The sequence below is a fragment of the Hyperoodon ampullatus genome, assembly GCF_949752795.1.
Source record: "Hyperoodon ampullatus genome assembly, chromosome: 10".
Classification (NCBI taxonomy): Eukaryota; Metazoa; Chordata; class Mammalia; order Artiodactyla; family Ziphiidae; genus Hyperoodon; species Hyperoodon ampullatus.
Window position 1 is genome coordinate 12,070,317 of NC_136923.1, and position 17,227 is coordinate 12,087,543.

Sequence of the window (17,227 nt, forward strand, 5' to 3'; positions counted from 1 at the left end):
CTAGTACTTCTACTTTCCACGTTATAAAAAGAAAAACTTTAGAGAAATAAAAGTATAATCACAATTTGAAAAATTCACTGGAGTTGAGACACAAAGTTTACCTTAAGTACCTAGGGTATAGAAAGAAACAGATATTCTCAAGAAGAGAAAATTGTGGTCTCCACATTTTAAAATCAAGTTCTCTGCCCCAAAGGTGCTAATATATTTACAGCTGGTTAAGGTCCCTTCGGTGGATTTTATTTTATTATGGAGAGTGAATTTCTATAACTAGAGTCATATTTTTTAAACATTTCTTAAATCTCACCTTAAGAAAAATAAACATCTTGTGGAATAAATGGTTATTACTTATTTGGTAAGTGTATTCTCTATTACTGCCCACCCCCCACCTTTTTTTAGTGCAAGACCTACCGAGCTGTCTACACAGGTGTTGTACGGACTGGTCATCTCATTACTTCCCACTTGTACCAGTGTTCTCTGCTTTTATATTTATAAACTCTTTTCTGGCAGGTTTCCTACACAAAATTCCTCCTGAGTTATAAACACTTATTTTCTAATTAAGTGAGATTTATTCCAGTTTTAATTTATACATTGTACAAATTTAGAGTGACGTTTAAAAGCCTTGGGTTTGGGGGCAGTGGAGAAATATATAGTGCAAAAAGGACTGCATACCTTTCTGTTTTATTTTTTCTTATCCAAAGACCCTCACACATTAAATTGCTCTAATATAATGACAGATATTGCTTAGGTTAGAAAGCAAGATTCCGACAGACTTTTACACTTGCAAGAATCTGGTTGTCACCATCCCTTTTGATAAGGAAGACTGTGATTTAATTACCAAGGCTTCTTCACAGAGATGAATGAGTTACTGTGTATTCGATAAGTCAGTGATATCAGCACATTTACATGCTAGGAAAATGCTGATAGAAGTGGCTTGAAGACAATGAACATTATTACCTTCAAATGAAGACTGGTGAAATGTAAACTCAGGCCCATGCTTTTTTGCTGGGGGCAGAAAGGAAGAGCAATGGGGCTCTTTTTACCCCACTTGGACCAAAATCGGGGGTGTGACGGCTGTTCTCTGTACATCATTGCTCACTGCATGTGCTAAGAAGTCTCATGTCCTAGGGATGGTCCATTTCCCAATCTCAACTAGAAAAGGTGACATGCTTGTCCGTCTTCATTCCAGTTAGAACTGGAGGCAGTTTCTTCATACACTGGAAGGATTGTGTAACACCTCACCAGAAAGAAGCAAGTAAACCCACAGGTATGCTTAGCTGGAACCCAAAATTCAGGAACACACACCTTGATACACAAGAGGCATTTGCATTCTCATTGGGAATTTAAACATATGGAAAATCTTGCTGTTGCTGTTTTTCTGAATATAGATTGTATGGCAAGCAGCCTGTAAGAGACAACTAAGTATATATGGCTTTAAGGAGACAGTCATATGATTTAGCTACCTTCACGGCAGGATAAATAACTTAAAAAAAAAAAAGTTAACCCCCTCAGTCAATATACCTGAACTAAGGTGGATTTCTAACTGCTCCCACTCTACTTCAATTTAACAGCAAAACCTAGTTTTAACATGAAAATAAAATGCAGTACCTTTTCTCCATAGCCTCTGTCTTTGGTCATCATTTCTCTGAGGGTCTGTAGGACCTTAATGCAGAGTTTCTCCTCATTCTCCTCTAGCAGCTGTTTAGTGTGCTTTATTAACCTGAATGGAGGGGAAAACCACGGATTACAGCCCTGAAACGATCTTTAAATTTAAAAAAAGAAAAAAAAAAAAAAACACTTGACACTCAACTTATTATAACTAGTCAGTTAATGAACAAATATTTACCAAGGGCTCCCAGGTTAAACAGGCTTCCGGGCCTTCCCTGCACTAAGAACAGCCTGTTGGTGTCTCAATAGCGACACCTGCTGGTCGGTAACAGCAAACAGGCTCCCTGGCCACGGGTCTGCCACACATAGTGGAGAGATGATACGGAATGGAGAACAGAGACAGGGGCTCCCTCAAACCAGCTCATTTAGGAAGTGCAGCTATTTATCCATTGAGGATTGTCAGTAATGTGGCTAAAATATGCCCGGGGTGTAAAAAAACCTCAGGAATATGATGGTTGGAGCAAACACACTGTTCTCTTGATCCAGTCTTATTGTTTGAGGGGCCCAGAAAAATAAGAAACTCGGGGAGAGCCCATGCTCAAGCTAAACAACCAACCAAACTTAGGGTGAAAATCAGATGGAGATTTCTGGTGACAGAACCAATCGTCTCTTCTAGATTTTGCCCCAAGGCACAAACTAACCAACTACAAAGCTGTTAGGAAAAGATTGTGAGGCCCTGGTAGGTGTGAGCTTTTTGAGGGCACAAAGGCCATGGCTTTTTGAGTCTGTATGGCAGCTCATGGTGGGCACCCTGTCCACACATGTTGAATGGAAGATGAACAAACGGGCATGCAGTTCAAAGGAGAAATTTTCACCAAAACAAGTGTCAGTAAGTAGGACTGAACCTACACACTTACTTTGGGAAGGTCAGAACAGATCCCTAGCACGGGACCTTGTACTCATCAAAGTCAAAAATCAGGCCAGCCCCTCCTTCTTCAGGAACCAGTGCTGTGTCTGGTCAGTGGGATTCTGCCCCTGAGCTCCGCAGAGAAAGGGGCTGCTTACTTGCAAATGAAGCCACCACTTTCACACTTTCTTCTGGCATCTGTGTTCTCCGGGAAAAGCAGCTCAGGCCTGTGGAGGACGTCCACCAGCACAGATAACTCGGCCTGCACCAGGGGCCTGAGACGGTCCTCCAGGGCAGAGACGATGTCCTGGAATGGAAGCACAGCCTTGGTGAGCAGCTTGGGCCACAGCTGACCGCAGGAGGGTGAGAACATTCATTTCTGACCTAAAGCATGACCACAGACGAGACTGGGTTAGACTAACCTTAGCACCGTCTGGTATTTGCCTCAAATTATTAGACATTGCCCAATGGTTACCTGAAGCATTAGGCCCTGACACAGAAAACAAAGTGATAACAAGTCATCATTCCCACCCACCCTGTGAGATGGTCCTTATGCTACTTAAGGGATCATTCCACATATTTTAAAATATGATGCAAAAAGTACGTTCGACAACATGGAAAGGTGTCTACAATCATGAGTGTAAAAAATGGTCAAACAATAGTATGGACTATATGATCCACGTCTTATAAACAACACTAATATCTAAAGGATATGCAGCAAACATTATTAAAACATCATTAGTGGTTTTCTCTGGGTGGCGGAACTATGGGTGATTCTAGTTTTCTTCTATATATCGGTTCTTCTGAGTATTCTCAAATTATTTCCAATGAGCATGAATTAGTCACATAATAAAAAGTCATATAAAAAGGAGAACACAAATGAATGAACATGCTGTATCAAAATGCTAAATACATGTACCCTGATAGCATGATGGTCTTCAAATGCAAAACACATAGCTGTAGGAAAGGAAAACAGAGAGAAGTTGAAAGAGCAGCAAAACCAACACAACAAACACCATATAAAGGCAAATGGCAGAAAACAGATGAGAAATTATCTTCAAAAGATGCTAAAGTCTGCTGTCTGGCTTGCTAACTCAGAACCAAGGTATCGGCATGCTGGCTAAGAAGAGCAGAACACAGCGTACTGGATAAGATAAGAAGGATCCGTTAACCAAGGAGATTTGCATGGAAAGGGCCACTTTAATTGCATTCATCTCAACTGGGGACCCAAATTTCATAGGCCGAAAATTCATAAAGAATTGGGTGATCCAGATCATCCAATTCCTGGTGATCCAGAAACTAAAACTAAAACTTGTCAATACAATTTTACTTAATCTTAGATTTAACAAAATCTGTACTCACTCAATAATATTTAGGATGCATTAAAGAAGGCATGAATGAATCAAACTATTTCTTGCGGGGAGCTGGGGGGACAATTTTCCCAAAAAGTTTGTACGAGTACATTGCCACATCCCTTCATTCAGAGTGACTTGAACACCGCGGTCAAAAAGGGGGTCGCTTTGGCAAAATTCTCTGAGGGTTTTGTCAGTTTCCCTAACAGTTTCCTCTTAGAAAGCACCCAATCTCCCCTTCTTCAATAGTTACTGGTCCTAACTCTGGCAAAATGTTACTTGCCTCCAGCATTTGCTTGAGATTGAAGGAGTTCTTCGGCATCATGTTCATGAAATCTTGCATCTTTTGCCGGGTTTGAACTTCACATTACAATTGATTTGCATTGTATTGTCAAATGTATAACATTCGGCAATCAGGGAAAGACCAACAGACAAGGATGGAGAAGCGATGGGCAGAGGGAGATGCTAGTGTTAAGTGAGGGGGGATGTCTGAATGGGGGTTAATTATATAAGCGCGTCGTTTGCAACTTAATGTTCTCACGTTATGACAACTTTTGCTGTTCTGGGCAATCTCGTAACTCCAGGGACTCAGACAGACAATAACTCATTAGATAACGAGGACCCCTTTAGCCACTGGCCAAGTCTTTAAAACAAGCACTACCTAAACTTATGTATTTTATTCTATTCCCCAAGAGTATGCATACTAAATCTAAGAAGAGCCCTTGTATGTTTCTGCAGCCACAGATAATTTATTTAGTTTGAGCAGGAGAAAATACGGTGTGTTCATACAGTTATGAGTCTACAATACAATAACCTTCCTCTTTCTAAAACATAGTGGGGTCAGGAAGGAAAGGTAAAGGTCAGGAAGCAAAGGTAACCAAATTACCTTTGTTTAAGAAGCGGTTCTGTCACAACAAGGCTGATATTCTTCCCTTGACCTGCGAAGCTCTGCCCACCTCCCCAGCTCCATGGGTTCTGGCCACACTAACCTTCCTTTGGTCTTTGAACCATATTCTCTCCTGAGCATACACATGCTCTTTCCTTCCCTTCCACTCCATTCTTTAAGTAAGTCTTAACGGTTTCCTGATCTTGGTTCCAATGCTACTTCCTCAGCAATGCCTTCCTTGACCACCAGCCCCAGTTCCAGGCAAGATGAACTTCCTCATCAGTGCCTTTCGTAGCACTACTCATTCCTCTGCAGTGTTTGTCCCTCCTGCCATGTTACTTTTATCTGCGTGATTAGTTGATTAATGTTTGTCTCCCTTCCAACACTTGAGAGTCTATGAGGGTTAAGGTTACTTCTGGTTTTGGTCATTGTACCCCCGTGCCTAGGGTGGGGTTGATGAATGAATCAGTGAACTCATTTGTCTTTAGGTAACTTATGTAACCCTCAGAGATTCATTTACTTCACCAAATGATAATAATTATTACAGTCATAACAATAATAATAGTAATAATAATTATAAGAGCAGCTCACTGATCAAGTGCTCACTACATGCCAGGCTCTGTTCTATGTGCTTTGTGTGTACCGTATTTTCCAAAGATGGCCATCGCAGTATAAATTATCTTGCACGCTCTTCTTACAATGAGTCACTGACATCCCTCCCATCAAATGGTGGTCCATGTCCTCTCCCCTTGAACCTAAATGGACATACGTCACTGCCTTGACCAAGAGAATATGACAGAAGGGGTGCTATGTGATTTCTGAAGCCAGGTCATTAAGGCAAAACAGCTTTTACTTCTCTCTCTCAAGAAAGACTTATTTTGGGACCCAGCTGCCCTGTTGTGAGGAAGCCCAGACCACACGGGGAGACAATGTGTAGATATTTTAGGTGACAGCTGAGATCCCAGCTGACAATCAGTATCAATTGCCAAACATGTGAGTGAGAGAGATTTCAAGATGAGTCCAAACAGAACCACCATCTGATTGCAACTGCATGAATAGACTTGAGGAAGAAACACCTCACTGAGTCCAGTAACCTCCAACACTAAAGGAGAATAAAACAATCGCTGTTATCCTCTGTTAGGCAGGCAAAGATAACCGGAACATCTTGACCCTCTTAATCTTCACATCAACCCCGTGACGGAAGTGTTATGATTATACTATTTTACAAGTTAGGAAACCGGAGAAGTTAAGTAACTTTCCCAAGGTTATGCACTTCTAAGCAGCGGAGCCACGATTTGAACCCAGGCACTGTCCTGAGGTCACGCTCTTCACGACTGCACCACGGCACTGAGCTCATCTGAAGGATCTGTGATTCTCCAACTGTGGTCCATGTACCACCTGTGAGAAAATCACCTGGGGTGCTTGTTCAAAGGAAGATGTTAATATTAAGATGTATGTTTAAGTGTTTAACATCATCTAATTCTCACTACTCTCCCTTTTAACAAAGGGAGAGCACATCTCTTCATAGGTACTAGGAAAAAAAAAGAGTATACTCTAGCTAGAATTTAATAACACTTGTATTTTCATTTGGCTCATTTTGATATAAAACTCCTCTCTCAAGTCATCATTACACTTGTTTACCTACGGATTCAAGAGGCTAAAATCCCAAGGTGACGAACAAAAAGGAGCTGTTATGCCCTTATTCTAAGCATCCTCTAACACTGAAGTACTCCTTCCTAATAAGAGAGGAGGGACTTCTTCATAAAGAGATCTGTAAATCAATGAATAACCTCTAAAGACCATGACTTTGTCAGGAGCTTTTCTGGTCCCAAGTAGCTCTGCACTCCTAGCCCCACAAACATTATTGCATTTGACTGTCCACTCGCCATACTGACATCCCCCTGTGGCCAGCCCTGGATTTTCTCTGGCTTCAGGAAGCACTTCTGCACGGGGAACCGCCTTAGGCCAGGTTAAGGATCGCTTCTGTCAGCACCAGGTATTACCTGCAATCGCTCGATGATATTCCGGTAGTCTCTGGAAGCTGCCAGGACAGAGTCTCTGCGAGCTGCATTGCGGGCCGTCAGCCGCCAGTTCATGGCAGTTTTCTGCACGATGTTGTGGGACTTGAGGAAGAGGTTGTTGACCTGGCTGTCCAGGTCCACAGGGATGGCAATGGCCCGGCTCTTGGCTGTACAGGAGAAAGGGGACTCGTGAGCCTACAATTTTGATGGGAGACACCCTAGAGACAGACAACTCCCCCCCACCATCCAGCAGGCAGATGTTTCCACGCCTATAACATGAGTGTGGATATGGAGTAGCTCAACTGAACTTCATAGTCTGTTAGGTCGGGTTTTCCAATGTGAATTCTCAGGGGCAGCAGCTCTGAGAGAATGTATAATGCTCCAAGGTCATACAGTTTAGGTAACTCAAAGTCAAGGTTCAAGGGGCTTCCTCAATGAATAGCTTCTTAGGGTCTCAGTGTTCATACATTTTAAGAATTATCAAGACAGGGAACTCATTTGGCCAGTAAACTGTTTTTCTAAAAATTCTCCAGTTTGGTATTCTTTCAACAATCTACAAAATGCTGTTTTAAGCCAAACACAGTACAAAAGATAATATTTACAATGACATAAGCTAGTCTTTCCATATAGGCTCTTGTATTTTTTTTTTTTTTTTACTCCCTTCAAAAAAGGACAATTCCAGTCCCATCATGAGAAAAACATTAGTCAAATCCACAATGGGGTATACTGCAATAAAGATGTTAGGGAAAAAAAAGTAACCAGATGAGCAAAAAAAAAAAAAAAGAAAGAACCCACAATGGGGGACATTCTACAGACACCTGACTAGAACATCTCAAGATTGTCAAGGTCATAGAAAATAAGGAAGGTCTGAGAAACTGTCACAGTCCACAGGAGACTGGGGAGTCATGACAACTAAATGCAATGTGGTAGCCTACACTGAATCCTGGAGCAGAAAAAGGACAATAGTGGAAAAAAGTGGTGAAAACCACATCAAGTCTGGAAGTTTAGTTCATAGCAATAGGCCAACATCAGCTTCTTAGTCTTGACAAACGTAGCTGGTAATGTAAGATGTTGACAGTGGGGGAAACTGGGTGAGGGATATATGGGAACTCTTGTGTTATCTTGGCAACTTTCTTATAAATCTAAAGTGACTGCAAAATAAAAAAGTTAATTTAAAAAAGGAAAATAACTAGACGAACAATCCTTTTTTCCATATGCGAAATCCAACAACATGGAAAAAAATAAGACAACTGTTCCTTGTCTTCAAAGCTTCATACCAGTAGAAGCAAAAAAGTGCTGGGGTTAATGGATTGTACAGTTTTCTTGCTCTGCTGTTTCACAAATACCAGCTCTCCCTGCCTTTCCTCATCACGGCCAAGACTATGAAAACATTTCCTCTCTCTGATGATTACTGGGCTAGGGAACTCAGAGATCTGCCCAAGTTTTAACCAACAACCTTAAGCTGCAGGATCATACATGGGCAGAATTTAGGGCTATCTGGGGAGTCCATCTCAGAACCCTATTTGAGAGATATCACACCACGAACCTACAATCTGTAACGTACACACTTTCAAAAGCCTAATCTCCTTCTGTGAAATGGTGCCATGTAAATAATAAAAAGGCAGGAATACCTGCCATATGAGTATAAAGGAAATCAGGCAGGGATGACTGAAATCGGGCAACGAGCCCTAGTAAACACAATCTATACTTGCTGGACAGCTACTCAACAGTGCTAAGAACCCCACTTGCCTGTCCTGGTGTCTGCAGAGATCTTAATAGCTACTAGAGACAGACAACCCTTCTTAACTTAGGCAGGAAGATTATCCCTTTGCATAGCATGTATGGGGAGGGGGTGGAACAGGGCAAAGCAACAGAGTCTGACAAGATGAGGGTGAAGGGAGCTGTAATGGTTGTAACTTCCTTTCAAAGCTGCCTATGAGAGGTGATACAAGGTTGGGGGGAGGGGATGGAGAAGCATTTATCATCAAGAGACAGAAGGGAGCAGTGCACCATTTCTGAGAAAGGGCGTTCCACAGGATTGGACACGTGCTTTGCACGAAAAAAAGTTTCCATGTGGTCAAATATGTTTACCGGATTAAACAAATCACTTTCTTGAACAAGGGGCTTCCCAGGGCCTTGAATAAACTTGAGCTCTGTGACTTGCCAAGAGTTGCCTAACATTTAACCGTGGAATCTTGTTTTTCAAAGCCTATCTTTCTTTGGGACTTGCTGGCTCTGGACTTTGGCAGGTGCTGGCTTGGAAAGATGAAAGGGAGGTTTAAGAAGCAAGATCTCAGTTCCAGTTCTGGCTTTGCAGCCTCCCGGGTGCGGAAGCCTCACAGAGCTTTAGAGCCACTGCTCCATCCAGGGTAGCCTTTATGACCACGGGGCAACGCATTTTCATCATGTTAAATCCAACCTGAGTTGGTGTCTTACCTACATCAGAGAGCACCCGAATGCAGCTCTCCACTGAGGCCTTCTGGCTCGGCATGAGCCAGTTGCAGTGGTAAACCCTGAACACACCTTGCAGCAGCTGCACAAAGACGGGCTGGCGAGTCTGCGAGAAAGAGAAGCCAAGAGGAAGGCGACGTGAAGACTTTTATTTGTGACCGATTGATACGCTAGCCAGAAACAGACACTGCCTTGAACCACGGGTTCATGGACCCTTATACAAGAGTGGGAAGGGGTGACCAGTGATAAGCTGGATTCCAGAAGTGGCCTGGCCAAGGGAGAAAAAGTCAGAAGCATCTTAAGGCAATGCACCAACTTGATGCTAAGTCTGACCACCAGAAGGCGCAGCAGAATATCACAGCCTGAAAACAGTTAGTTACCAACTGGCTGTGTGACTGTAGGCAAATCACTTCACTTCTCTGAGCTTTAACTTCATGCAATATATAAAATACAGGGATTGAGGCCTCTCCCGTTGCGGAGCACAGGATCCGGACGCGCAGGCTCAGCAGCCATGGCTCACAGGCCCAGCTGCTCTGCGGCATGTGGGATCTTCCTGGACCGGGGCACGAACTCGTGTCCCCTGCATCAGCAGGCGGACTCTCAACCACTGCGCCACCAGGGAAGCCAAAGAACCTATATTTTTAATCAGCATAAACAAACTGGTTAGTGAATCTCACCTAGAATGCTCCTTACTTCTTTATTTCTGGCAGTGTCTTCAATGACATAAGGAGAAGCTAGTTCTGATGGTTACTCTTCACAAGTGTTCATTTACTACAGATCAGTACTTGCAAGTTAACTACAGAGTAGGATTTATTCCTATTATGGTATAAATTTATACTCATTTTAAAATAAAGGAACTCAAACTACAACTTAATCAATTTGACATTGACTTCCTGAGTGCATCTGCAAATTATAATTTTGGCCTTCATCCAAAGCTACCTGGACCAGAGTAGCTTTAGACCTGCAAGGCAAAGGTCACTATGTATGGTAAGCTACTCCACTGGTCTTTAATTTTTCGGAGAAAGTACTTGCAGATCCCTTCCGAAAAACAGGAGGAGTTAATACAGCAACGAAAAAAAGTACAGAAAAAACTCTAGAGAAGTTTCTTAGATAAAAGAAAACCAATTGAAAAGTGCTAGGGGAAAGGAAATTTACTGTAAGAAATTAAAACACGTTATGATATCACTTATATGTGGAATCTAAAAAAAATGATACAAATGAACTTATTTACAAAACAGAAATAGACTCACAGACATAGAAACAAACTTATGGTTACCAAAGAGGAAAGTGGGGAGGGATAAATTAGGAGTTTGGGAATAAACTATACACACTACTATATATAAAATAGATAACCAACAAGGACCTACTGTATAGCAGAGGCAACTATACTCCGTATCTTATAATAACCTATAACGGAAAAGAATTTAAAAAAGAATACGTGTGTGTGTGTGTGTGTGTGTGTGCGTAGAACTGAATCACTTTGCTGTACACCTGAAACACTACACTGTAAATCAACTATATTTCAATTAAAATTGTAAAAATAAAACAAGTTAATAAAAATTCACAACCTCCTCTATAAACACCATTCAGATAACTTTCACTTATTAAGTACCACACAGTTCACATAAGAGCTCACTGGGGCCTTGGTAAGTATCCTATGACAGAGGAGTTACCTTAATACCACAAAGGAAAAACAAAAGTTCAGAAAGGTTAAAAGAAAGCAGCCAAAAGAACGAAGTGATGGCCAAGCAGTGATCACCTTCAGGGCTCTCTGATGCCCCAAATCTGTGCTCTTTCTACTAAGTTCACCTACAAACCAAAATCTCATTACTTTCTTGAGGGAGTACTTTCTGTTCTGCACCTCACAGCCCACCAAGACAGTCAACTGTGTTACTAATAGAGAACAGGAACACAGAAAGCCTGAGAAACTGGCTGAGAAGCCCTGATACTGAGCCCCTGAGCCCAATGGGTCCACTGAGAGCAGCGATTTATTGAGAACACTTCTCCCCTGCCTGTCCCTGTGCTGAGTGCTTTATACACACCTCATCTGACCAACCCCTGACCCCATGAAGTAAGCAGTGGTATCATCACCCACCCTACTGGCTAATGTGCATGGAGTTGGGATGGGAACTCAATGGCCTAACTCAAAGAAAACGAATCCTTCGACTAAATGAATTCAATTGAACCAATATTTATTGAGCATCTGCTCTATTCCCATCTGGCCTCTGAATAAAAGATGAATAAATCGGCCAGAGGAGCTGCTTCTTAATTATCCATTTTAATGGACAACCTGGGGGCATCAGCTCAAGCGACCTCTTGGGTTAATGAACATGGTTGCCCATCACCTTCTTCGTGAGATTCTTCCCTGCTTAGTTCTTAAGGGCCTGCATTGCTCGTGAATCCCACTCTGACTGTAAGATGGCCCCTTGATCTTCCTCTGGTCTCTTTTACAAACTGTCCTTAATTATCTGTGCTCTGCCCAGTTCCCTTCTAGTCAACCCTTCATTTTCCCAGCTGAGACTTGAACTAGCCAATGTTTATATTTGGACTTTGCCACTTCCCTCTCCTGAGTCTCCCTGATTCCTTTAACTCACTCAACCAATGAACATGTACCAGGGGCCAGGCACAGTGCTCGAGATAGAACAGTATCTGAGACACCTCTCTGCCCTCCCCACTGTAGCTTGCCGTCTAGCAGGACACAGTACAAACTGCCAATTATTAAGCACCTACTGTGTACCAGGCACTATGCTATATTTTCATAAACATTAACTCTAATGCTCACAGTAATCTGCAGGGTTGATACTATAACCCTGTTAGAGTAAGAAACGGAGTTCTGAAGTTTCAAGATCCACCCAAGTTCACAGAGCTGCGAAGGGGTGGACTGAGGATTGGAACCCAGCTCTGACCTGCTATAAAAGCCTCCAAAGTTCTGTTGCTGTGCCCGGGTCCCACATTTCCAGCTGCCTCACGGACATTCCACTGGCACCTTAAATGCAGCACAGCCCAATCCCAGGCCACCATTTTCCTCCCTCACAAATGTGGGTTAAAAGAAGGGAAGGAAGGAAACAAAACCAGGAAGGACGAAGGTACAAATCTAGCTGGGGAGCAAGACACAGGCTTTTCAACAGATCAAGTAAGACCTGTTAGGACAGCTTCAAAATAGTATTCCTTGAAAATAAATATTCTAGAAATCCAGCTTGGACTTTGTATTTTAAATACGCTTAGACAACCTGGGCCTTGCTAGGGACTTACATAACACTTATGTTGGAAGATTTATTTCTCTGACCACTCCTACCTGTTGATTGGCTTAAAACTGGTTTCAGAACAAGGCAGTGGAAGGAGACAGCAGGGGGACCAAGAGGAAAAACCCAAAACACAAATTCCTGTTTAATGGTTTCCATTAAATTCATTTGATTGGTTCACTTTGACATTTGGTTTTGCAATACTGTTTCACAATCTCTAGGAGAATGGGTATTGCCATAGCAATTGCCACTATGCAAGTCCAACTGCATAACTATGCCACTATCCAAGTCCAACCTGACTAACCAAAGCAGTTGGCTCTGTAGAACAGCACTTGGTAAGGAGCACGTTCTGGCCTCCAGCAACTCATGTGCTTGGGACCTAACAAGTTCCTGTTGCCTAGTTACACAAAAACTATGTACAGATATTCTAAAAGTCGCATTCTAACTTTATGATACTTCAGAGCAGGGGTCCCCAACCCCTGGGCCATGGACCTGTACCTGTCCACGGCCTGTTAGGAGCCGGGCCGCACAGCAGGAGGTGAGCGGGGGCAAGCCCCCGAAGCTTCATCTGCCCTCCCCATGGCTCCCATCACCGCCTGAACCATCCCCCACCCCCACCCCCCCACCCCGTGGAAAAACTGTCTTCCACGAAACCAGTCCCTGGTGCCAAAAAGGTTGGGGAGCGCTGCTTTAGAGATAACTAAAAGCTAGCAGTGAGGCTCAATTAAATAGAAGGTTACCAACAGTCCCTAAGAAAACATATCTTACTAAAAATTCCATAATTCAAGTTTTAGAATCAGACAGGCCTGGGTTGAAATCATGGTTTTGCCAGTTAGTAGCTGTGACCATGGCTGAGCATGGTAATTAAGTCCTCTGAGCCTCATTTTGCTCAGCTGCAAAATGGGGATAAGACCATCTGTACTAAGCTAATATGAACTCCTTTACATAGGTCATGGAATATAGCAATATCTAATAAATGTACCAGTGATATTATACTGACCATGAATCACTCTTCTCTTGGAGAATTTACCTTAAGATTATTTGTCTACGCTCCAACCACCCTGGGCCACCCATCAACCCCAGGACAGCCTCCATCTATTTGCATGACAAGGATGGTTACTATTGCTCTTCTGACCACCTGAGACCAAGTCCTGCTTTCATTCTGCAGGCTGTACACACAGACCTGCAGTAGGACTCCCACAGCCACGGACCCAGACATCAGTTCTAAAAAGAAGAGCGATTTTTCCAAGTAAAAGAATAAGAAAAACACCTCCCAGATCCAAGGATTCAAATCTTCCGAACTCTAACTACGCTGACAATCAGCACGCAGGGCTGCTGCACCGCACGACTCCAGGGGGCTCCACGTGAGCAGCACGTGCTGGGGCTGGTGTAACGTGGCAGCCCTGCCGTCAAGGCTAAAGGACTTCTCACTCCCACCTGCCGCGTACCCCTTCTGGTGAACTCTAGGCACACACTTCAAGTTAAAATGGAGATTTCCAGACATATTTTTAAATAGTGTTAATAACACACTAGCATTTATTTGAAAGCTGCTTCTCTTTCTAAGATTGGAGGTAAGGAATCAACAAGATTAAAGGGGGGGAGGGAAGAAGGCATTTTAAGGAGAAAATCAACAACCAATAGAACCATCTGGTACAGAAGATCATTCTCAGGTACTTGATTATCCAAGGGATCCTGGAAAAACCACTCTTCACAAAGAGAAAAGCATCTGTAGCAATGCTCTGCAGAGCGGTTCATCTATAGCCGCTCAGTCCCGAATCCGCACCAATTCCAGCTGCCAAGTACCTATTGTGAATACCCTGCATCTATCAATACATTTGTATTTCCTACCTGCAAAGTCGTACTCTGGTCTGAGAAGGGAGAACTGAAGAACGTAGTAACAATGCTCATGACAATTTCGGTGACATACTTCTCCAAAATTGAGTCTGCGTGTTTCCTGTCACTTGTGTTGTTACAGGCCTGGAGGACAATTGGACACTTTAGACATTACACCAAAACCTTCACACCAGTTGTAAAATTAAGAAATCTGTGACTATTCCTGTTAATTACCCTTAACAAAGGAAAAGTAAAAGCCTGCAAGTCAGTACTTCTCCCCTTAAGAGACAGCAATGATAAACAATAAATCATGGAAGAAGAGAAACAGATCAACTTGGATATCATGGTGTGGAATCACAGAACATTAAAATTGGTGTGGGACCTACAAGGCCATCGCTTCCCAATTCCTAACAACTTGCGGCAAATCTAAAACCCAAAAGGTCGTAAGAGGCATAATAACTACAATTGTCTACATTGTCCCTAAAAGTAAACTGTTTAAGCCATTCATCTTCTCTAGGCCATAGTTTCCTAAAGCATATAATTAAGATCCTGAATCAAATATTACCACTGAGGTCCACTGTGCATGATATTCTCCAAACCTACAACACTCTTCCATTCAATAAAAATTCTGCTGATATGCAGTACTGTTGAAAACAGTGGGCTGTGACTCAGGATAATTGTATAAGTTTTGGGGTGAAGAGAGACTTCAGATTTCACCTGGACTCTACATAATTTCACTGCGTAGAATAAGATTAGAGATTTATCAATAGAAGAACAGGTTTAAAAACTTCATTTTATTAAATCAAGTCTTATTACCAAATTCATTAGCCCTCTAATTTGAGATATAAAGTTGTATATAATAAAAAATTATGAAGGGGTAAAACAATCAAATTTTATTAGCTATCATGCTCTGAGCCCAGTGGTGAGCAGTTTGTGGACACATCCAGAGAATGAAGGTGGCAACAGATTTTACAGCGTTTTTGAACAATTTAAGGCAGGGGTCAGCCAAGTTAAGTGCTGCTGGCTGTTTTTATAAATAAAGTTTTATTGGAACCCAGCCATGCCCATCTGTTTACAGACTGCTACGGCTGTTCTCATGCTACCAGGGCAGAGTTGTAGTTGTGACAGACACCGCATGGCCCACAAAGCCAAACATGATTACCATCTGGACCTTCACAGAAAACTTGTTGGAGTCCCGATTTAAAGAGGCAAAGCAGGCCTTCCATTTCAAGCCTAAACCCCCAGATTTATGGGATTAAAAGACTAGGAAGAACTTGAGATAAAAATGTATACATATTTAAATAATACATCAATATATATATCTGTGACACCAACACCAGTGTATTATTAAACATAGTCCTTCATTACAAGGAAAGTAAGTTCTTTCAGGCTCCTTGTCTCACACTGGGAATTGTACAGTCAGGAGAAAATACTACATTCTAGCGTTCTCCAATGCACCTTGTTTTTTTCTTTTTAGCATCACAACGTTTCTGAAATTGGTATTCACCTCACAATCATTCTCTCAAGGACTGAATTACTTTCCCCCCACGCGCCCTCCCCCCGAACCCTACCACCACAAAACTCATATGAAATCCATAAAGCGCCTTGTGAGGTCGCAGTCCCATAGCTTTAGAACCAATATTAAGCTCAGTGCAAAACCAAACCAAAAGTACTGAAGCCCACCCCAAAGGCTGGGTCAGGAAAGCAATAGACGGAAAGTGACATGCTTTGCAGGATGCTCGACATCAGACTGTAGGAGATATTATAAATGCTCACACTCAGGAAGGTGTCCTTCGAGGAAAGACTTATTCTCAAAGAAACGAAAAGTTTATAAATTTGATTTTAGTATGTCCCTGGTTATCATTTACAAATCAACCCATAAAGGATGAGATGAAGACCAGAAATAAACTACCTTCCCTGAAGCTTGACGAGTAAAATCTATTCTCAGCTGGGAGTAAAAGGGTCACGAGAAACGAGACGTGTGGAGAGACGAGAGCCAGGGGCCTCCCGTGCCACAAATCAGCAAGGTGAAATTACGTGACCGCGTCCTTACGTCTGCACAGCGTGACCCAGACCCACACGTACCCCTTTACCCTGCCTCCTTAGCTCCAGAAAGACTTACCCTGCAGATGTCCACAAGGAAATTCTCAAACAATTTCCACATGTGATTACTGGTATAAATCTCCTTCATTTCCACCTCCGTATCCACATAGCAGTGATTTAGGAAGTTAATGTACGCAATTTTAACCTGGAAGAGAGAAACAGGCTTTTCTCAAAAACCAACTTAGTACATGTGGAACTGATTAGTTCCCTCATTTTAATAGTGACAAGGATGGACCATGATAGTCATTCCATTTTCCCCTGCACGCTTTAACTTCTATGATTTTTTTTTTTTTTTTTTTTTTTTTTTGCAGTATGCGGGCCTCTCACTGTTGTGGCCTCTCCCGTTGCGGAGCACAGGCTCTGGACGCGCAGGCTCAGCGGCCATGGCTCACGGGCCCAGCCGCTCCGCGGCACATGGGATCTTCCCGGACCGGGGCACGAACCCGTGTCCCCTGCATTGGCAGGCGGACTCTCAACCACTGCGCCACCAGGGAAGCCCTCTATGATTTTTTGATATTCAAAATTCACTATTATAAAACTCAAAAACAAAGCTTTTGGAAGAGAATATGTTCATGACCTCAAGGTAAAGAATGGAACAAAAAACACTGATCATAGAAGAGAAGATGGACACGTTTGACTACATTAAAATTAAGAATTTCTGAGACACCCATGGTAGGTCCAGTGGTTAAGACTCCATGCTTCCACTGCAGGGGGCATGGGTTCGATCCCTCATCAAGGAACTAAGAAAAAAAAAAAAAGAATATCTATGAAATGGCACTGTTACAAGAGTTAAATGACACGATTTGGAAGAAACTGTTTGCAATGCA

General features: G+C 42.5%; 1 protein-coding gene across 5 annotated transcripts in view; it reads right to left on the reverse strand.

Moving 5' to 3' along the window:
- ITPR1 (inositol 1,4,5-trisphosphate receptor type 1) overlaps positions 1-17,227 on the reverse strand; it is a gene marked incomplete at both ends in the record, with an annotated part of 307,403 nt that overhangs the window by 128,034 nt on the left and 162,142 nt on the right. For all 5 annotated transcript variants that reach the window (XM_079713011.1, XM_079713008.1, XM_079713010.1 and 2 more), the window contains 6 exons: positions 1,606-1,717; positions 2,671-2,819; positions 6,754-6,938; positions 9,208-9,328; positions 14,313-14,441; positions 16,420-16,545. In XM_079713011.1, coding sequence (XP_079569137.1) covers positions 1,606-1,717; positions 2,671-2,819; positions 6,754-6,938; positions 9,208-9,328; positions 14,313-14,441; positions 16,420-16,545 — 822 coding nt within the window. The remainder of the gene's footprint in view (positions 1-1,605; positions 1,718-2,670; positions 2,820-6,753; positions 6,939-9,207; positions 9,329-14,312; positions 14,442-16,419; positions 16,546-17,227) is intronic.